Source organism: Trematomus bernacchii, unplaced genomic scaffold (genome assembly GCF_902827165.1).
Source record: "Trematomus bernacchii unplaced genomic scaffold, fTreBer1.1, whole genome shotgun sequence".
Taxonomy (NCBI): Eukaryota; Metazoa; Chordata; class Actinopteri; order Perciformes; family Nototheniidae; genus Trematomus; species Trematomus bernacchii.
Window position 1 is genome coordinate 3,673,314 of NW_022987966.1, and position 23,882 is coordinate 3,697,195.

The 23,882-nt window shown below is 42.3% G+C and overlaps 1 protein-coding gene across 1 annotated transcript in view; it reads left to right on the forward strand.

Annotated features, from left to right (window-relative positions):
• Window positions 1–262: 262 nt before the first annotated feature.
• The window catches only part of fat3a (FAT atypical cadherin 3a), a 105,969-nt gene continuing 82,349 nt past the window's right edge, over window positions 263–23,882 (forward strand). Inside the window, 2 exon segments of the mRNA XM_034115808.1 lie at window positions 263–3,572; window positions 23,412–23,735. Coding sequence (XP_033971699.1) covers window positions 263–3,572; window positions 23,412–23,735 — 3,634 coding nt within the window.

Here is a 23,882-nt window from a genome sequence, read left to right on the forward strand (position 1 = left end):
GAAACTTGCAATTGACTGCTGACACTTATCTTAGTGTCCAGAGGCCACACAAGGATGATGTCAGCCTTCATTTTGGTTGCCTGGTAACTGTAGACCACCCCCCTCCCCCTCCCCCTCCCCTCCCTACTTCCAATCAATGTCGATAGTCCAATGGACAAGAAAAGGGTAAAATAAGTAGCCTGTTAATATGTTATGTCCTTCTCCCTGTTGCTAACCTTTTTCCCCCCTGTTTCTGTCTCCCTCAGGATGGACTGATGATGGGATGGATGTGAATATGGGCCAGAGGGCAGGCATGCGAGCCCCTCTCCTTGGCCTGGTCCTGTTGCTGCCGTTGCTGCTTTTCAAGCCACCACCCTGCTGCGGCCAGAATACCCAGGGGGGCCTTCAGGATGGACCTCACTTTGGCTTCACTCAGGCTGTCTACCACGCTATGGTTTACGAAAACTCAGCAGCACGCACCTATACCATGAGTAAAGTTAAAATGGGCATCCACCTGGCCCAGCGCTCCTGGGATGTGCGTTACAGAATCACTTCTGGTGATGACGAAGGGTTTTTCAAGGCAGAGGAGTATGTGCTGGGAGACTTCTGCTTCTTACGCATGAGGACTAAAGGTGGCAATGCAGCAATCTTGAACAGAGAGATTCAGGATAATTATGTATTGACGGTAAAGGCGTCTGTCAAGGGAGAACCCCTCCTTGAGACCTGGACTAAAGTCAGTATCCAGGTCATGGATATGAATGACTTGCGACCCCTGTTTTCACCCACCACTTACTCCGTCACTATTGCAGAAAGCACTCCTCTCAGGACTAGCATAGCACAAGTTACCGCCACAGATGCAGACATTGGCTCCAACGGGGAGTTTTACTATTTTTTCAAGGATAAAATGGAGCTGTTTGCCGTACACCCAACCAGTGGAGTGGTTTCTCTCAGTGGAACGCTCAATATTGATGAGCAGAACCGCTACGACTTAGAAATCCTAGCTGTGGACCGCGGCATGAAGCTCTATGGAAATAATGGGGTCAGCAGCACAGCCAAGCTTTTCGTCCACGTAGAGCGCGTGAATGAGCATGCCCCTGTCATGAGTGTTGTCACCCATAGCCCCTCGTGGCTTGATAAAAACCCTGTGTATGCCATGGTCACTGTTGAGGACCTAGATGAAGGTTTAAATGGGGAAGTAGACTCAGTGGTCATTGTTGGTGGAGATCCTTTAGAGCAGTTTTTCATAGAAAGGTTTGTGGAGGGTGAGTTTGCCATCAAGGCCTCTGAGTCAGTCAATTGGGAGACTTACCCTTATGGCTGTAACCTGACTTTGCAGGCTAAAGATAAAGGAGTCCCACAGAAGTTCTCTGCCGTCAAGGTTGTTCACATTATGGTCAAGAAACGGCAGACAGTGGAAGCTACTTTTGAGAAAGACTTGTACGATGTAAGCCTCAGTCAAATTTCACCACCAGGAACAACCGTAGAGGCTGTTAAAATCAAGCCAGAGCCCGATGATGCAGAATATATCCTGACACCTTCTGCAGACTCAGCCTTTTTTCAAATGAACACCCTAACAGGTGTAATCTCCACCACTCACTGGTTCACTCAGCTGACCCAGGATGCCTTTCATCTTGAGGTAATGGAGATAGATAGTGAGCTCAAAGTTAAAGTGAGGGTTAATATTGAGGATGCCAATGACAACACACCAACATTTGAGCAGTCTTCTTATGAGGTTTTGGTCAATGAAAGTGTACTAGTTGGGACCAATGTATTAACAGTCTCCGCAGTGGATGTGGATAAAGGAGAAAATGGATACATTACTTACAGCATTTCCAGCCTTCAGCCATTACCCTTCCAGATCAATCAGTTTTCTGGTATCATCAGCACCACTAAAGAGTTGGACTTTGAATCTTCATCAGAGAGCTATGTGTTTGTTGTCAGAGCCTCTGACTGGGGGTCCCCTTACAGGCGAGAGAGTGAAGTAAATGTAACGATCCACCTGGAAAATGTAAATGACAACCGGCCATTGTTTGAGAAGGTCGCATGCCAGGGGGTGATCTCCAGGGATTTCCCAGTGGGTGATGTGATAACCACAATGTCTGCCATTGATATCGATGAGTTGGAGCTAGTCAAATACAAGATCATTTCAGGGAATGAATGGGGTTACTTCGACCTCAACGCAGATTCAGGGGTCCTCTCATTGCAACATTCCCTCGACGCAGCCAGTCCAAAGAACGGTCTGTTTAACCTCAAAATAACTGCTACAGATGGCGAGAACTTTTCTGATCCTATGTTTGTTAACATCTCGGTATCTCATGGGAAATCTCCTCCCAAAAGTTTCAATTGCAGAGAGACAAGGGTAGCCCAAAAGTTAGCAGAAAAGTTACTCAAAAAGTCAAAAGCTAGCATGAAGCCCAAAATCGAGGAAGGATTTATTGACCTTTTCTCTGTCAATCGGCAAACACCCCAATTCGACAAAGCTTTTCCGACAGATATTGCTGTGCGGGAAGACCTAATGATAGGTTCCAGTGTTTTTAAGGTCAATGCATATGATGGGGACACAGGTTTCAATGGTCAGATTCTATTCTCTATTTCAGATGGAAACACTGACAACTGTTTCAACATCGACATGGAGACTGGCCTTATCAGTGTCTTCTTGCCTATGGACAGAGAAAAAAGGGATCGATATCTCCTCAACCTTACTATTTATGACCTTGGCCTGCCACAGAAAACTGCCTGGCGTTTGCTTACTGTTTACATTGAGGATGCTAATGATAATGCACCCCAATTTTTGCAAGAAGGAGGCTATACAATTGTCATACCTGAGAATACTGCTATAGGAACGGATGTCATCCAGGTTGAGGCCACTGACAAAGATCTTGGACCCAATGGGGAGATTGTGTACTCTGTTTTGTCCAGCACCACCCAGTTTGGTATCAACTCTACTAACGGGATAGTGTATGTTGCTGGCCAACTCGACAGGGAGTTTGTTCCGGTATTCAACCTAAAGATCGAGGCCCGGGACAAGGCAGAGAAAGGGAGCCAGAAGTTTTCAGCGATCACTTTAAAAGTAATATTAGAGGATGTGAATGACTGTCCCCCACTATTCATCCCCAATGTCTACAAAGCCAGGGCTCTAGAGGATCTTCCAGTAGGAACTGTTGTGGCCTGGTTAGACACCCAGGACCCAGATCTGGGGTTGGGAGGCCAGGTCCGTTACTCACTAGCCAACGATTATAATGAATGGTTTGAGGTAGACAGGGCCAGCGGGGCTATTCGACTGACAAAAGAGCTAGACTACGAGACTCGGCAGTTCTACAACCTTACTGTGAAGGCCAAAGACAAGGGAAGGCCTGTTTCTCTTCTTTCTGTCACCTCTGTGGAGGTAGAGGTCGTAGATGTGAACGAAAACCTCTATGCTCCATACTTTTCCCACTTTGCCTTGACGGTACCAGTTAAAGAGAATGCCCGGATTGGAACTACCTTACTTCAAGTCACAGCCGAAGATGAGGACACTGGCAGAGACGGAGAAATCCAGTACTCCATTCGTGATGGGAGTGGGCTTGGACGATTTGCCATTGATGAAGAGACAGGTACGTTCATTCTTTAAATGTCATATGAATCATGTTGTTAATAAGTATTGCACTGGGGTCGTCACATATATATGTGTTACATATGTGTACTTTTCTACATATGTGTACTCTTCTAACTGTAACAGTTGGATGTTAAGGTACTTGTTAGGTTTTTTTCTTTAAAGTAAGTCTCAAGGCTCTATGTCCAGAAAGGTGACACTCTGCACTTGACTGATATTATGTCAAAGATACATGTTCTAAATGTAGGGGTGCAATGGTCGATATGGTACAACATACAAAATATGCAGAACAATGCAATTCAAATTAAATATGACGTCATTATGGCTTATGGTTCAAATAAGCATTAATATATCTCAGCATAAAAAAAGCTTTTATTTATTTGAATCACTGATTTAGCACACAGCGAGCGTTCTTAGTGACCCAAATCAAACACATCAAAGATGTTGCAAAACAACAGGTGCATGCTGAGTCTCAGGAGCAGAGAGACAGAGTAGCTGAGTGGACTGGTGATGCTATGCATTGAGAATGAATGAGCAGAGAAAAACATCCTGAACTTGAGGTTCAATTTGCATAATGTGTGTAACTCAGTGAACAGGGAAGGATGCCCACATCGGCATTGCCTTGAAACCCAGCCTTTTGATTTAATGTGTGTATATTTGGGTTGTGTATTTGTGTGTGAAGTTAATATCATTTACACTTCTCCCTGTTGGCTGCCTTGGCCAAGCTTCATTTGGCTGTTAAAGTGGCAACACATTTATTTTCTTTAGTCTAATGCTTGTCTATGGCTCTATACCTTAATTTTAAGTCATAATGTGGTCAATAATAGTCCACGTTTTGTCTTGGTCTTTTCTGGTTAACTAACTTAAGTGAGAAAGGTGAACATACAGTATATTTATATTGGATAATCAGTTGTATTCACACTTGTTTCACTAGTTTATACATTGACATGTTAAATATAATTGCTCTTTATTTTGTACCTCAAGGGTGCTCTTTGATGGAATACTTCATTATAAAACATTATCACCACCATGTGGGAAAAGTGAAGCCAAAGCAGATTTGTTGTTTTGGCTTGAATTTTCCATGCCTTTACGTTGTGATCACTGGTTTTATATAGTGACTTTGGTGTTCATATGTTTAAAACTCTATACTATACCATATACACCATCCCACCAAACCAACAATCTTGCCTTACAAAAGACTACTTGCTAGACTATAGCAGCAGCACACTACATCCTGTTGCATCCACCTAGCCAAGTGTATCGCTGTGACACGTTCAAGTCATGGCCAGTGAAATTGACTGAAGACAAAATACCTAGCCACTCAACTCCCTCCCCCCCTCCCTCCCTTTTGCCAGCCCAGGCTGAATCCCTCACCTGTCCCCGATTGAAAGACTGAAGGTGGCCAATAGGAAATGTTTGACTTATTATATATCACACACACACACACACACACACACACACACACACACACACACACACACACACACACACACACACACACAGTCGTTAACCCAGCGTGGCTGTCCCAAGGTGATGAACAGGAGCAGAGTGGGGGGGGAGGATTTATGGCCCTTGTTAGGCTAGCCTTGGCAAGCCCCATAAATCAACCCCAAGCTGCTGAGAAACACTACAAACACAATTACGACTTAAAGATAATTACTCTGGCCTTCACACCCACTCATATGTACACACACTCACAAATGCACTCACACCCTGACCAGCTCTGTAAACCATAATGTTGAACATTTATGTTAATGAGGAGTCAAAACTTGTTAATAGGGGCGGGGCTTGGTAGGACAGGGTGGAGCAAGCAAGTGAAAACCACCATGGCACTGTGTGAAAGGCTACAATAGCTGTCAATCAGACAAACAATCCTCAACCTCAGTCAAAATGACCGATGATGTAACCACATCACATTTCACTTAAAATAATTGGACCTTGCATATTGGTAATACTCGCGCATATTAAAAAAGCTAGCAACATAACACTGATTGGTACTTAATTATGTGTATTTAGCCTGATATCCAAAGCAGACTGAGCACATTATAACTAAATCTCGGTAATTGATAGTCCTGCATACCAATGTAAGATTTGACTGGCTTCTATATAGTCTTGGCTGGTAGAATGTGCTTCTTCTTATTGGCCAGCTGAAAGAAAGATTGTTTAGAATTGTATACCTTCTGCAACGGGGAGGAAATGTAGTGAAGCATTGCCGTATGTGAAAACTTAAAGTGGACCTATCATGCTATATTTGAATAATATAGTGTAGGACCATACCTATATAAGCCATATTTATACTTTTTTTTTTTCAAAATACCAAACAGATCATGCATTTTAGCCATGCCTCATTTTGCTCAATTTTACATTTTTTAGCTCTGGGCAGATTCAGTGAGAACAGCACCATCTACTGGCCTGGCATATGTACTACAGCGTCTCCAGCGCTTTCGAACGGCAATGGCCGTGGCTGTCTCCTCCTGATTGGTGGAGTTGGCCCAATAGCCGTAGCGCCACTGTCCTGACGTCAGGAAAGTGTTCAAATCTGGATCAGTTTTTATCAGATCCATTGCAGCCCCTTTTTTAGAGATTTGGGTATGGAGGAAAATAGAGAGGGTTGTGTTTTCTGACACTTGGTGAGTTCCCTGGAACACCGGGGACACATATTCATGTATAAAAGACGTGCAAAAGTGCATTTTGCATGATAGGTCCCCTTTAAGGATGTTAAACACCAGAAGCACGGCAGGATTAAGACCTGCATTTGCCTCTTTATAAACTCTAGGCACTTTATTTTCCTAACCCCAAGTTGCCTATCCATAACCATACTGTAATTGCATTGCAACAGATACTGTAGAATGCAGACATTTAGATATATGCAATATTGGTGTACTTCTTGGATGATTTGATTTTGGCAGGAGATGATAGGATCTCTGGATGATCCCTTGGTCTGCATGCCTAGAAAGGAACGGGGAGATACAAATCTGTCATTCACAGTTTCTGTGATGTTTTTTGTCTGTGTAAGAATCACCACAGTTTTGCAGATGGTGATGAACAGGTCTCTGTGTGAGCCTTGAAAGTGCACAGGGTAGGTCTTGTCCAAGGATCGGCTATGGTTCTGGAGCTTTAATGGGTTGGTGGTTCGATCCCTAGCCCCAGAAGTCAATATGTCGATGTTAGGCAAAAACTCAAACGTAAATTGCTCCCAATGTGTAACGGTGTCTGATTGTGTGTGAACGTTAGTCTCCTTGTTAGGCACCTCTGTATGTTATCCGTGTGAACAGGTGAATGCTATCTTGGATATGTAAAAGCACTTTAAGGGGTTGCAAAGACTAGAAAAGCAATTTATAAATGCAGTCCATTTACTGTCCGTGTCAGAATCACCAAAGTATTGCCAAAGGTGATGGGCATGTCTTGGGTTAAGCACACAGGCGAAGTCTTGTCCAAGTTGTACAAGAACTGTCCAAGTGAGAATTACCACACAGCTTAGGTGGTGCCTTGACTTCCAGACGGCGCCATCTGCCTAAGTGTGATGCGTTCCTTAAGCTCTTGTGTTGTTGCGAATGGATACTGGGTACTATAGCAGTGGCAGCCAAGTTCAATATGCCATGGACCACTTGCAGGGATTTAAAGAAAGTGAACACTATTTGCAGCCGCAGAACAAATATCCCAGTGCCAGCCTCCAAACGGTTTAACTGCATCGATCGTCTTGCTGCGGATCCACCTGGTCCCCCCCGCCTTGAGCTGAAAACGTCTTTATTTGGTGTTGAAGTGTGTTTGCTCACTCGTGTAGGCGTTTTTTCTCTGATGTTTCGCAACCGAAAATAATGAGGTGGTGGGCGACTTAATGCTGTTGTTATGTGGGTTAATATAGATGTGTTGTAGTCTGCCAGTATCTTCTGTTACTGAATAGGCTTAACATTAGACACCCGCCTTTACTTCCCACACACAGATACACACACTTACCTTGAAAGACTAACCTTTCCATATTGTTCTCCTTCCCGCTGTGTTCAGCAGGAAGCTCTTCACATCAAGACTCTTAATCACAGTGTCACCTCTCCCTGGGAAGTGCCTGTGTTTTGGGAGAGAAGCAAAGGAACGAGAAGGAGCTGGAGGAGAATTTGTGGCTCCCAATTCTACAGTGATTCATTTCTAACAGGCAGGGAGGCCCGCAGCTTTGTTTTCCAACGAAAAGAGCATTGTGAAGAGCCTCAAATGTGCAGCAAGGAGTTAACATGGAGGCAGATAGATGTGGGCACACACACTCACACACACACACACACTCACACACACACACACACACACTCACACACACACACACAGACACAATGATTGAAATGCATTTGGTTGAAGATGTCAGTGAATGTAGCAGTCGTACTGCTCTTCAGTGAACTCTTTTCAGTGATGCCTGTGGAGGATTGATACATTTAAAAAAGACGGGTTCTTTATTATTTCATATACTGCCTGACTTACTGAATCCATGTCGACATTACATAATTAATTAAAATATTATAGGGACATTCTGTGAATATGCTATAAACTGTAAATAAAGTGACAACTGCACATAACAGCCCAGTGTTTGAAGAGTTCAATTATACAAACTCTTCAATAGGAGCCATCACTCTATTGAATTCAATTGTGTGGTTCAATTGACTGCACTGAGAGCACTGCCAAACATATCCCTCTTTTAATGGTCTACATTGTTATGAGCACTCCCAAAATGCAACTTGCCTGAAGGTGCTGGAGCATTGTGAGGTGCTCAGGGATGCCTTTTCACTTTTTGGCAGGTAAGGTCACTTCATTATAGTAATTAAAGGGAAGTGTTTAAAGTTTCCTGTCTTTATAGTCGAAAACAATCACTTTGCAGATTCATGTTAGGTATGCAAACACAATGTTATGGTTTTTGAGGATTCTAATGCAAGAAAAACCCTTGAAAACAATTGGAAAACCAAACCATGTTCCAAATTGATGTGTCTGAAAACAGCCTTCCTTCCAGCCAGAGCTTGTTTCTCAGTGTCAGCCAGTGAAAGGTTCTTTAAAGAGTGCAGCATGATGTTTGACCATCAGCACACACTAATCACACACTCTGAACATTACCCAGAGCTGCTCTCCTTCTGTTGCCATGATTAGTGAATTAATGACTGCATTTATCATAATTGCCATCTGAGAAGGAGTGTCTTTTTGAGTGCTCTGCTACAAAGAGTTGTCCGCTGGGATATGGCTAGGGCCTCTGCGTATTGTATTGTATTGTATTGTGAGTGTGTATTAAATCAAGAAAATGATTCCAAAATGTAGCCTTGGGATTAAAAATAACAACCGAAAACACACACTCACGTGGACTTTCTTGAAGATGGAGATGTTTAATGTCAGTAGTAGTTGCCATTGGTGATGCTGTAACTTTCTGACACTTTCTCCTCAGCCTTTGGCCATGGTGGGTGCTGCTTGACGCTAATATGGTTTAATGGGCTTGACACACAGTGGTGTCAAAAACGGATGAAACGGTCCTGTGGGAATGGGCAACAATTCTAGCAAAGAAATAAGAAAATAACCTGATTTGAAAACAACACATACCTGTACTGTATGCACTGTATATAGATGCCTGGGTATGCTCACCAGACTATGGCATATATAGGACACAAATAGAGGTTATGTTTGATAAATAGGTGAACGTTTAAGTTCCCAACGTCCAATAATAAATAGAAACACTGGATGTAATACCAGGGCGGATCACCAGAAATAAGATCAAGCACTCATGCATTTAGCTTTGATTTCCTCTGACTATCAGTTAAAACTATTATTATATTTAACCAGGAAGTGGCTTTCCTTTTTATTTTAACCAATGCTGTATATCTTCACTCCATCTCTTGCTTCTTTTGGGCTGAGGTTAGCCTGCCTGTGGAGAACAGGGCCGGGCCTCTGGCTGAACAAAACACACACACACACACACGCACACACACACACACACACACACACACACACACACACACACACACACACACACACACACACACACACACACACACACACACACACACACACACACACACACACACACACGCACACACACACACTCCTGCGCTGAGGAGAAACATAACATTGGTAATGATAGCATGTGGTTGCCCTCACTGCAGGGGCAGCCAACACATACGTACACTGGTCCCGGTGGTGTATAATTTCAGTGACAGAGCAATGCGGCTTGGAAAGCAATTAGGATTAAACCTGTGTGAAAAGCCTACACACCTCTTGCTCATCACAAAAGACACACACACACAAAACAAGCATGCATTCATACACACACACATTCAGAATGTATCGTCAACACTGCCCTACAACGCTGCGTCCTTACTTCACCCACAGAACAAACAATACTCACACACACACACACACACACACACACACACACACACACACACACACACACACACACACACACACACACACACACACACACACACACACACACGCTTATTATATCATTGTGTTCCTGCCATCAGACACAAACCTTCGGGTATGGTAATATGAATCAGGGAGCTTGAGACGTGTGTGTCCTAGTTTAGAGTTACATAACAAAATAACAAACTGTTGTGATTCCCCGTTGTACTCTGTGGACTCTAAACTCATTAAGTGTAAGATCTAATGAAGCAAGTATTTCGAGAGTAGCTCTGAGCTAAACAAAACAACATGGAAGATCTTTGACACAAATATCCTTTTTTTATTATGGAATATGGGTTGCTTTTTAAGGTCATCCTTTGATCGGTCTATTGGTGTGTTTAAGGAAAGGAAAGGGAGCACAGTTTCATGGAATCTGCTTCCTGTATGGTGGGTCCTTTTTATTAAGGATGTAGTAATCTACAGTATGTTATCTTTTTCTGCTTCCAGACTAAAAGAGCTGATTTCATTTAGAGTTATTTAGGCCCTGGTTTTCATCAACTATGACAGTGTTATCTTGACAACACATCACCGCTTGTGTAAAACAGACTAGCTTCGCCCCCATGCCTTTAATCCATCTACTTGAACTACTTTATAATGTTTGACATTGTTGTTTCACCATGAACACAAAGCGGAAGATTCTTGCTCTCACACTTTGTATGGATGAGCTCGTCACCCATCAGTTTGACATAGAACTCGAAGAAATGGGCTTTTAGGTGTTGTTGTTATGATTCTGAAACCCACTGCAAAAAAACAGCTACTCCTCCAAAGTCTCCAGTGACGCCATTAGCGCAATTCTGAAAATGTAAAAACATGTATTAAACTCGAAGCACTTGGAAGGCCACGCAAAATAAAGACAGAGCACTCAGAAGAAATCACCGGGTGCAGCGTTTTTTCATCAAGATGTCCGCCTACGACATGTGCTCTGAAATAATTTGAAACAATTAAAAGAACATGCTGGCACCCAAAGAAGTACTCTATGTGGATCCAGGCCCTTACAGACACCAATAGGTCTGGAAAATGCTTGCAGTCAATGTTGTTTAGGAAAGACGTGAAAATCCATGTCAGCAAACTAGTTTGAGTTACACATAATGAGCATCAAGGCCTATCAGATGCCCAACCCTGTTAGAATACTGGGAGACGTAAGAAGAGACATTTACCCACGGAGTGTTAACAAACTATTCTGATCTTAATTTGTCAGGTAAACAGGTCAAAATGCTGCGTTTACTTTAAAAAGTGACCTTTAAGGAAGGTGTTCTTGCACATTATTTCATTGGCTGCTGCTGCCATTTGGATGGATTCAGGGATATATACCACTCTCTGTCCCTCTCAGACCCTGAAGACGGACAGGTGTACTTTACCATCATCGTTAAAGGCTGTCTGTCAGCCTGAATCACAGGGGTTGGGGCTGGCCAGCTGGAAAGTAGCCAGGAATTGGCTAGCTGTGAAAACACGTTGTAAGGAGGCCTCAGAATAAAAAAATAAATGTAAAACAGGTTACCCCTATATTCCCAAATGATGTGCTGTGATTTCACTAATGCTAATGCTTCTACTTGCTGCTCTGCAAACAATCAATGTGCCCAGCCGATTGGACCCGTGCTCTAAAGCCGAGAGATCAGATGAAGGACAAAGGCTCATTTCTCTCCTGCTCCCCTCTTAAATGCTCTCTCTGTTGCTCTCCATCACTGTCAGTGTTAACACACACACTGCAGCCACTTTCATCTTTCATCTCATCCATTCTGATGGCCGCTCTAACGTCTATTAACTTTCTTCCACAAATGTGTGAGTTAGATTTTGTCAAGGCCATCTCAGTCTGCCTGTACTGGGAATTCATTCAGCCAGATGCTGTGTCTCAATTCTGACCTTTTCTTTATTACATTTCATGCTCTTAACACTTGGGCAGTGCGTACATTTTGACCGGGCAGTGTGAAATCAAAACGGTGGCTGTGGCATTATCTGAATGGACGATTCCGTTGTTAGCTCGTACGTTTTTTAACTAGTGAAAAAAACCCACATAAAACCTTTATTAATAATAATAATAATTTCAATTTGTATAGCGCCTTTCAAGAGACCCAAGGACGCGTATTGGTAGGGTTTTGTTCACTGGAGCAAGTACTTCTTTTCTCTGGTCGCCATGATGTGGGAGAACATCGGTTAGGAATCACAACCTTTCAATAGGAAGCCCAACAGGGAGCCCACGGTGCAAACAAGTCCCACAGGGGAGCTTATTACTCAGACATGGAGGTACTGGAGGGTATCTATGCTGCAGTGAGGTGGGGTCAGAGGTTAGAATCAGGTGCAGGGCAGATGTCTTATGCCCAGCGGTTATCAGGGTACCGACAAGGTGTTACCTTTTAAGCAGATAGGAAATGAAAGAGAAAGCTGGAACTGAAATAACAATGATTTCTTGGAATTTTAACAGAACTAGAAATATTTGAGGATATTTTTGGTTTCTTGCCATTTTATTTGTCAAGTTATCATTCTATAATGTTAAATTACAAGTATAGAATGTTGAGCTTACATTTTTTAATTATTGTGTTATAAATCTGGAATGTCAAATTAAAATTCTAGAATGTTGATTTTCATTTTTCAGAATGTAACATTTCTGTCATACTGAACAAACAAACTGTACATTCTGATTTGTACTTATGTCAAAGTACAAATCTTAGGATTTATATTAAAATTAGTTCCTTCCTTAATTACGAAATAAAACAATATTTCTGTTGAAGATAAAAGTGATAGTAGCACAGTGATATGACATGACTGTCGTTGTACTAATATATTTAGTTCTCTGAAAATGTTGATTATAATGACTGTATCAAGACTACAGGTAAACATGGAGGAAGCATTGAGTATGCAATAGCAGCATCCAAATTATAATTGCTAATGCGATCACATCATAAAACAGGAAGGCTTTTATTACCCCACCCTAACCCCCCCAGTAACCTGGCTGTCATAGAAGCCATTCAGGCATGGAGTGTTTACCTTCTCTTTGGGTCATGGTACATAGTCCCGTCTGTTAATCCTCCCCCAGGCTGCATCTCCTCTTTAAATGTAGCAAGAAGCACGTTGTACTAGAAAGCGACACAAAGCCAGACTGCAGCTCTACAATCTTCACAAACACACATCTGTTGGCAGGCGTGATGCCCCACATGTGTTTTGTTCCCTTACACAGCAATCACTTATTTTGGACTAACAATGCAAAAATGGTCTTGGCTCTACTTTGAAGAAACAAAAGCTAAAAAACCCGACCGAAGAGCTAAAAGATTCCGTTTCCGTTGTAGTCCTTTATCTCATGTTCATACTTTGTTACTGCCTCTACTCCACTGCTCTAAAACGCACTTAGCTCACTCTCTCTGTAAATCATCTGTCATATCATTAAATATCTCAGTGAGAAAGACATTTCCATTTTATTGCTTGGTCTTTTAATGACCCACCACTACAAATCACCATGGCAACAGCTAATTAAAATGAAAGCCACCAATCAGGTAATTAAGGTCAGGTAAAGGGGAATTAAAGTGTGTGTATGAAGGATTAAGTAATTCATGTGATTAAATTAGCTTTTTAATATATAAGCTTTCTTTAATGAATATAACTATTCAGTGACCTCCCTTTTGTGCATCAAGCCTAAAGGCAAACAGTCTTTTTACTGAAGTGAACATTGTGTTTTTGAACGCCAAACAGAATGGATTCAGACAGAATATCTGTTGGATTTTGGATGTTACATGTACACCTATCTTTCAATAAAATCTGACTTTTGGACTTAACACTTTTGGGTTATTAAACAAGTTTGGATGACACACTGTTTGGCATAATTACATTTTTGGTTTAGATATCGAATATCAAATGTCAATGTTATGAATGAGGTTTCCAACCATTAGGAACTGCCTAAAATACTCCTTACCGTTTCTCTGAGGAAAATAAACACATTTTAAGCATTGAATTGTGCCATATAGGATTTGGAAGTTAACTTCACATTTTATCTTAATGCAGCTTGTTCATGGTCACTAAATGTATGTTGTTTAACTAAACAAACCTCCAGTCATTGAACGTAATTGGGGTTTTCCGAATCTGCCAACATTATTGTCTAGCATTAGGGTTTTATATATTTCAATTTCCTATTGGTTTTTAGTTTTCAAAATGCATCCTGTTGTGAAATGGTTGAGTAAAGTTAGGTTAGGACTCAAACTCAACTCTCACACACGGATTAGTAAAGGTAAAGAATAATATGTTGGTTGTTGATCAAAATGGGGCCAATCCAGGCAACTAAGTGCAAACAGGTGTGAGCAGGAAGTTAGGCAAACAACTATAAAGGGTGGAAAGTTAGGATAACAAGGCGAAAAAGGCTCGGCAAGGTGGAATAGTCTATTATACACTATGGCAGAGAACAATAGCTAGAGGGCTTTAACATGTGATGAGGACATTGGGAGCAGGTGGGCAGGGGGTGTGTGGGGGTTAAGTGATGAGGAACACAATGGGTACTGGACCTGAAGGAGGTGCCAGGAGCATATATGCAGATAACAGATGTAAAAGGAGATCATTTCATTCATTTAACACTACCTTTAGATTACATTGTGCTGGGGCCAGGAACATATTTGCTTTTTATCTTCTTTGTGCTGAAACAATATGCTGAATTCTGGTCCTTGCAGAACATGCTCTTAGTAAGTGATGTTTTATTGGGTTAGCTTGGTTTTCTTTGTTTAGCTTAAATGGCGCTGGTACATGGTATGGGTTCTTCCCTCTGACACAAGCTACAGAGAGCACACTACAGATAAGATGTATCTTTGCATTTTGTAAACAGAATAGCCTGTGTATTTTACATTGGGGACGTATTCTGATCCTTACTTATGTAATTGTATACCTGTCAACCAAAGAGACAGCTTCACAATGTTTATTTACAGTAGTTGCTTTTTTCCAGAATATAGACCAATGGATGTATTACATTTTACCTGTGCGACTATCATTTTTCTTTTCACACGAGCTCGTATGTAGACAACACTCCTTCACAGTATAGTACAATGCCCTGAAGGGAGACTTTAAAGGTAAGGGGACTAAAGTCTCCAATGCTCAGTTAATGCCAGTAAGATTGTAATGTGATAAACTGCAGCAGCTCTGCAAACTGGACCGTTTTTGTATCTCCAGCAGAGATAAGGTAAATGACCCTGTCCAAAGGGTTCAAGGCTTTTAGCGTATATGCACCACTTCCCATTTGCCTCCATGGAATGAGTCCTAAACCCAGAAATGAGTTAGCAACTTAGCAATTCCAGTCTCCCACATCTCAAAGTCAATGTTTTTTTTAATAGTTTTGGATAGATTCCTTAATTAAGGGTTGTGGTTTAAACAAGCTTACTAGATTTTTATGTTTTGGTATACGACATAAAATACATTATTAATACCCCACCTGTGGGTGTCTTAAGCTTTTACATGTCTTAAAAACTATGGTGGCTAATAAGTGGTTAAATGAGACTACTAACAGCCTCACGCTGACACAAGTGCGCCTTTAGCTTAGCGGTGGTGACATGAAGTAATATGACTATCATGTAGTTTGTTATAAGCATTATTAGCTATTTACTTACCAATGGAGCCCTTAAGATGCTCACTGGACCTCTCTTTTGCACTGGGTTAGAGGCTTGACTAAACTAAATACACACAGCTATCCACAGGAGCGACTCTTTATAATGAACATTATCACAAATCAGGCCTTTTCACTACCAACATGCCCTTTCTTCAGTCCCTTTTTTTTAAAGGCTTAATTGTTATTCTTTCGTTGCTGCACCGTACATTTTTGCAGAGCACCAGGAGAAGAGACTTTTTCCTGTGCTAACCTTAACGTCACTCCCCTGCTGTTCCTCTCCCTCATGCTGATAGAGACATCTCCTCTCCCCACATTGTGGCCCAGCACTTTATCGCTCTCATGCTAGTAGACTAATGCGGTTTTTACCTGTGGGGTCTCAGGTGCTAATCCCTGCTCTTAGCTGAAGGGCTAGCTAAGGACTCATTATAGCGACAGGAGCCTGATAACGGCTTCCTGCTGCTCATTGCTCACTAATAGCCTCTCCACAATCTGACGCGGTTGACCCCCCTCACACCTACAGCCTTCCCTTTCCATGCAGCCAGTCGAGATTCACCCATTACCTTGCCTACCTCCACATAAGCAGGTGGCTATTTAACCTATTTTATTTGTTGAAGTTTGGTGGTGGAGCTCTGCTCTCACTTTGTGTGTCTTTCTCCTTCCCTTCTCTCTCTGTCTGCTCAGCGTCCCCTCTCCTCTGGCCTTTGCAGCATGATGAATGAGGTGGCATAAAGAGCTGACTGTGAAACAGGCTGAACCAATCCCTCTACAGCCTGAATGTTTGTCCTCATTGACTTTATTGTACTTCTGAGAATCCACAACACACACCAGCACAGGAGTGTAGAAAGGCTGAAATATTATCACAGTATAATCATATGAAGAGAGACACATACACTATAACATCTCAATTTGAATATGTCTACTATTACAGGCCAGACTGCCATGGAGTCTGTTGGCATGGATGGGCATGTTTGTTTAACGATGGCAACACGTTCCATGAGTTATGGAGTGTATTGTTACACTACACGTGTCATGGCCATCATATGACCTGATATTGGCTCTATGCTGTTTTCTTGCTAATGGAAGCGTTCTAGCTAGTGGTGCTTCCTCATTGCATGTTACTTAAGCTCCTGCTAGATCTGTGGCAGTGGGCACTGGATATAAAATGCACCGGACTCACTGATTGAATTTGACTAGATTACGTCATGTTGTGTACAAGAATACTGGATATTTCAGAGAGGCAGGAAGCAAGACATCCCATCTGTTCAGCACCAAGTCAGGGTATACTTAAAGTGCCTACTAGTCTGCAAGTCTAAAGGCCAACTCAGCAAAAGTGTACCACATAGTGTTCCTAAAGCTCAATGGTCAAACCATGGCACCAATTGTCATACAGTAATGGCCACTGGAAAACTGATTATGGGGGAATCAGATGGAAAACAAGCACTGGGAGTGACAGCTCACTAGATCTGTTACATTGTGTCTGTAAGTGGAAGACAACTAATCATAAAAATAGTCCATATTTATATATTTGTTCAGCACTTCAAAAGGTTCCAAATTGACTTAATGGTAAAAACAAAACAAAATGGTAAAAAGAGTAAAAGAAACAGTTTAAGCAATAAACAGTTAAATGACAGGCCGGCTGCAGCCCGGGTGGAGGGTTGTCTAATCAGAGGGTCAGCGGTTTGATCCCCGGCCCCTGCAGTCAACATGTTGATGTTTCCCTGGGCAAGACACTTGACCCAAATGAGTCCCAATGGCATGGCCAACGGTGTGTCGATGTTTATGTATGTTAGTCTCTTGAGCAGGTGGCACCTTGTGTGGCAGCCTCTGCCTCTATATCAATTAAATGGTGATTGCTGACTTCTAAAAAGAGCTTTGCGACTTTGCAAAGACTGGAAAAGCGCTCTATACTGCAAATACTGTCCATTTACCATTTACAACAATACCAGTAACGGTTACAGTATTAAAAACTCTGGAGCGCCTCATGATGTCTTCACATGTTGTGTTTCCAAAGTGTATTGCCTCTATACCAATCACGTAAAGTGATGACCAGTAGGAGCACAGAGTGCCCTTCAACCATAATCATGGAGTCATGGGAGACAGATGATGTTTTATTTAATTCCTGGGAACCTGTAACCATCAGGTCAGAAGCGTAAAACCAAATGAATAATTCCTGTGGGTGTGACGTCACTCTGCACACATTTGTATGCTTCTCACCTACTCTCTCAATCACTCACATATTGGGAAGGGAAAACGTTAATGATCCATTGGCCAAGAAGGTGGCGTCCAGTGATCATCATGACGTCTTCTACCCTTAAAAAACATCCCTAGTTATATACAGACATCTTGGATGTTGGTGCACCTGACTGTTCACCTTTGTACTATACCTCACAAATTGTAAAAACGGCGATATTGTTTTTGATCAAAGTCCGATGTCCATCATTTCCCTAAGCAAATCATAATCATTATGACTCGTTGATCAACTGTGAATCTGACACAGCCACCATCTGAAAAGACTTGTGAAGAGATTGAAAATATAAAGTGACATACTTAGGTCTTTGGTGTGTTGTTAGATTGAGAGGTGGATCTACCTGTCAATTTCACCATGTTGGGGATTGCTTGTTCAACACGTCACAATTGCACTGCCCCCTTTCTTAAATAGCGAAAAAATTGCACTGACAAATAGAAAGCTTCTTGTGTTGTCCAATACTTTGTTTCATGACCAGAAACCTATAGAACTTATGATGTTGACATCAGCCTCACCTCTACTTTGTGATGAGTGCTCTTTTATTAAATGAATGCTAGTGTAAGCAAAGTTAAGTAAAAAGGTAAATATTGGACTTCTGAAGAAAATCGTGTACATATCACCAAATTACAAACAGATTTTCTTTGTACGGCCTCACAGGGCTGCTAGCATGGCTTTGGAATTTCAGTAGTTTTGGTTCCTCATGGTGTTTTGTCGCAGTGGGAACCAGCTCTGTGGGTGAAAGCTATTACTTTCTAAACCACACCTTGTGTTTGAAGCTGACTTTCTCTGTGTCTGTAAACGTTTCCATGGCTATATTCTTCCTCCGTTGTCCTTTCCAGGTGTTCATATGTAGGTGTGTTTGCAGTGGGATCAGCCAAGCCCTTGACTTTTGGGGGCATTGTTTGACTCAATGTTTGAAGGTTTGTCAGCATTGCAGTTTCCTGTCCTTTCGGCTGAAGCAGTTGAATACTCTGTTTACAAACCAAACCCATGCATGTGACCTTTTCACAGTTTTTTTTCAGAAGAAAAGGCTTAGTTTGACTTGGTCAGCAGAGTAAAGTAAGCAAAATAAACTCTATGGTCATTTCTCAACTCTGCTGATAGCTCAGTTTATATAAAGACAAAAAACCAAGGAGAGTTGATGAGCCAGGCACACTGTTGGGTCAGCTAGGGCTGAACACCTTGGGAAAGGGGAAGATATCTCAAATATGAACAGAGTAATTCTACATAGCTCTGGAATTCCAGTAAATAACCCTAACCCTATCCCTAGCGCTTGAACATTTGCCATAATGTTTGAAATAATAATATGTTATTTTATGTGTCAAATAACTGATGCATCTTTGCTTGAATATGAGCATCTTCGGGGGCTTCCATGCCTAGATACTGCAGGAGAACTTTAGGTTAGGCTAGGCATCCTAGACCTCCTCTCTCCCACAATATATCATCACTGTGTTTAGAGCATTTATATACTTCCCGACAGTAGCTGTCTGATTTGATCAGATTATTCAACCTCTCCTGCACTTTTGCTATTGGTGACGCACCGTCCGTCATGTGGCCCTTTAAAGGAAGACGCCTTCAATGCTAGGTCATTGTCCCATTATATGCATTGGAAAGCCTATGAGAAAAATAATGGGTATGTTTTCCACTTCACTTCGCCTTAGCAAATTAATAGGCATCAGTGTTAAGGTATTTTATGATCCGTTCTCTATGTGACCTCGTCTGCATAATTGCAACTGTATATACAGTATATATTTTATGTAAGTTATAAACCAGACAGAATAAGCAAAAGTAGAGTAAAAGTAGCTCACAACTTGTTTTATTTTTTGAAAGCTCTCATCCTAACAAAGGTTGGAGACCCCTGTTATAGAACGATACATTTGACAATTTTAAGCTTGGCTTACCATTTTATTGGAGCGATGAGAACAGGTGGGGCTTGAAAAGGCCCACCTGTTCAAAGTGGGGAATGACAGAAAAGGTTTGAGAACCACTGCTGTAGAGGGTGATTGAACATTGACATCGACAGGAGTGTTTTTTGCCTTAAAAAGCCCATTATAGGTCCAATTGAAACAGTAACACAGACCATTTTATTGTCTGAACTAACACAGATAGAATGGCATCTCCGAACAGGTACACTCATCACTTCACGTGTACATTAACACATGCACAGTTTTAAAGAATTAGTGAAGCAAAGTACAGCAGATACGGTTAGGAACTTATTCGAAGTTCATTAAAGTCCGATTACAGAAACTACTCTTATGCTCACACACACACAAACTCAAACCACTCAGTATTTGCCTCCAACTTTAGCCGTGCAGTAGGTAAGAAATAAAAGACAGTGAATGCCTGTCTATTGAATTACAAGAGGCCTCCACTCCCTTGGATTAGTGCAAATGCTAATCACTGCCTTAATTAATCTTCCCCTAATTCCCAATTAAGCCCTAGACTCACTTTGTCTGGCTCGTTGAAATGCACTTCTCCAGATACCCAGCAGCCCTCAGGCCAGTCAGGCTCCAGAGCTCCTGCCTCACTGCAGCTAGAAACAAGAATTCAGGTATTACAAATGTCATTTTCTCAGAAATTCACTTTAAACTTCACTGTTTCGCTGTCTGTTTTCTTGGCAAGTTCATTTAAACCGTAACATTGTCTTGGATCCTTGTCAATAAATTATATTTTAATATACTGTAAATTAGAGACAGTGTAGAAGTCGGCCTGTGTTTGTTTTTCTAATGTCCTGCGTGTTCAGGTAACAGATCCAAGGCACTATTTATATTGGCATCAGACATGATATTTGTTGTGGTGTGTCCATAACAGATTTAGAACATGAAGTCCATTATTAACTTGAAAGCAGTGCAGTCGAGTCTGTGGACATGAATCACTTGGCTCGTAGCTCAAAGACTCTAACACACTCACCATATTTCCATTCTGTGTCACACAGCTTTCAGTGGTTTTGCTGCAGCAATGCAGCAGCTCGGCTTTGTTTCTGCTCTGAGCTGCGAGGCAGCCGATTGGTCGGTGAGGCACCCTCTGTCACTCCCAGCTCTCCAATGTGTTTTATGCCTAGCACTCCTGTGACATTTGTAGTTAATTCCACACTCTTAATTGGAAAGCAGGCTTGTAAGCAGGAGTTGGGCTATTAGAAGCAATGTGGTAGCATGGTGCAGAGCTATTAATGTAGTGCAGCAGAGGGTCCAGAAGAAGGCAGAGATGAATGAACGCAGAGGCAGAGAGAGCACAGCACAGGACAACTCTGAATTAATTACAGCTAACCTTGAACATTCAAATGTCCCACAGGACAGGAACAATGAGGCACGGTTCGTGTGTTTGTGTTTACGTGTGTGTGTGCTCATGTGTATCAGAACATACACTAAGAGGTAGAGAAATATAGTGTGTATCCTGACGGCCTGCCTCTACCACCCACTTTGAATGTTATCAGCAGATTGGATGGCTGTTATCAGTGGTAATCACTCCCATAGATATTGGTTATACACACACACAGACACCCACACACACACAGACACCCACACACACACACACACAAACACACCCATGTAGGTAGTAACGATAACGGGTCCCAAGGTGGGTAGAGGCAGTGTGTGTGTGTGTGTGTGTGTGTGTGTGTGTGTGTGTGTGTGTGTGTGTGTGTGTGTGTGTGTGTGTGTGTGTGTGTGTGTGTGTGTGTGTGTGTGTGTGTGTGTGTGTGTGTGTGTGTGTGTGTGTGTGTGTGTGTGTGTGTGTGTGTGTGTGTGTGTGTGTGTGTGTGTGTGTGTGTGTGTGTGTGTCAGCAGCACTCATGTGAAAGCCAATGAGAATGTGCATGGAAAACCCTCTATGATGAACCTAGGGTTAGGGTTAGACAATACAACAAGTACATTCTTCCGTCGGAGTTGGCTAATCAAGAGCACTCAACACAGTCAAACAGACCCCCCCCCCCACACACACACACACACACACACACACACACACACACACACACACACACACACACACACACACACACACACACAAGTAAACAAACTCGACACACACAAACCAGACACATACATGCAAACACTTCTTGCCACACTCCACATTGACCCAGACAAGCCATAGGAGAGCAGACACACATATGATGTGGGAGGTTGCAGTCAGTTTTGACTAGACTTTCCGCTGGTGAGGCATCACATTATTACATCACGTGTTAATATTATAACAGATAGCTTTTAGTCACACAGTTTTACAGGCTGTGGTCTGGCTGGGACTTCACTCACCCAGTCTGTTTTTTTAGTAAAGGTAATAGAGTGCTTTATCAGAATGTGTGGTGGGCTGCTCGCTATCTCTCAACACCACATTTACATCTTCATCATTTAGCCACCTCATCAGATCTCCACACATTGTCAGTTTGAGTATGTGTGTTAGAAATGATCTGTAACTTCAGAGTAAAAACAGATAAAGGGATTTCAAAATGAGACCTCCTGCTGTGCAGAATAATTGTTAGGTATTTATGATTATTCACGGTTAAGTGATCCACACAAAAATAAGTAACGGTTACAAGTGGGAAACATTAATTAGACTCTTTGGCTAGGCAATAAAGGATGCAAAGCAACAGGTTATAAACTATTATCAATAGCAGCAGAGAGACGATTAAGTATGACAGCAGGGTGATACTCACAACTTGTCCCTTAGTTACTTCACTGCAACTACAGCTCCTTTAGTTGTCCATCCATCCATCCATCTTCTCCCGCTTATCCGTGGTCGGGTCACGGAGGTATCAGTTCCAGCAGAGAGCCCCAAACGTTCCTTTCCCTGGCCTCATCAACCAGCTCTGACTGGGGGATCCCAAGGCGCTCCCAGGCCAGCCAAGAGATATAATCCCTCCACCTGGTCCTAGGTCTACCCCTCGGTCTCTTCCCAGCTGGACGTGCCTGGAACACCTCCATAGGGAGGCGCCCAGGTGGCATCCTTACTCGGTGCCCGAACCACCTCAACTGGCTCCTTTCGACGCTAAGGAGGAGCGGTTCAACTCCTTTAGTTGTACAGTAGACAAATCAAGGCGTTACAACTTACAACATACTAAAGCATTTAGAATGTACAACATCATTTCCTTAGAACACGTTTTTTCACATAATGTTTCACACATGGCAGGCAACCAATTGATTTTTTCTGTTCTTCTTTTGTTGAAGTCTTTTTATTGGTTTAACAATTCAGCTATTACAGTGTCAATCAATAAATGCAATGGGTGCAGAAATGGGAAAAAGTCAAGCAGATGATACAATGAAATGAAAAGATAATTACAAGGCAACCAATTCCCAAAAGAATCCTCTGGTTATTCACGTAGGAACTACTTTGTATCAAATAAAAAGTCCCTATAGAAACAGTTGACAGGGTGTTCTCTGGGATTTTTTAGAGCAAACAGAATATACCATTCAACAAAAAGGAATAGCTACTGTAATGCTGCAGTGAAAAACAGTCTAAACATGACTTTGCTTAGCAATGTTGTCTTTCACCTGGTGTGTTCTACAGCCAGTTCTCCAATGTCTCTCAGCCGTATCTGGATAATGAAACATTTAAAAGACTTAAATAATCTGAACACTAATTTTCTCTTTTTGTCTTTTTTCAACCAGGGGTGATCTACACCACCGACATGTTGGACCGCGAGACCAAGGACTCCTATTGGCTGACAGTGTATGCCAGCGACCACGGCGTTGTGCCTCAGTTCGCCACCATCGAGGTTTTTGTCCAGGTGGAAGATGTTAACGATAACGCGCCGCTGACCTCAGAGCCCCTATACCGGCCTTCAGTGCCCGAGAACTCTCCACGGGATGTTTCTGTGATCCAGATACAGGCCCAGGACCCCGACGCAACCCCCCCTGCTGCAGCTGACAGGCTCAACTATCGCATCGTCAGTGGCAACCCGCAGAACTTCTTCACCATCAACACCCGCACTGGTGAGTAACGGTGTGCATGTCACCCAGGAGATTGCTGTTTGTGTCAGTTTTTTTTCATGAAACTGTGTCTCAGGGCTTCTTAACATTTAACAACCTATTAATGTGTCATACCCACTTAACGGGAAGAAACTCAGCTAACTGACGATA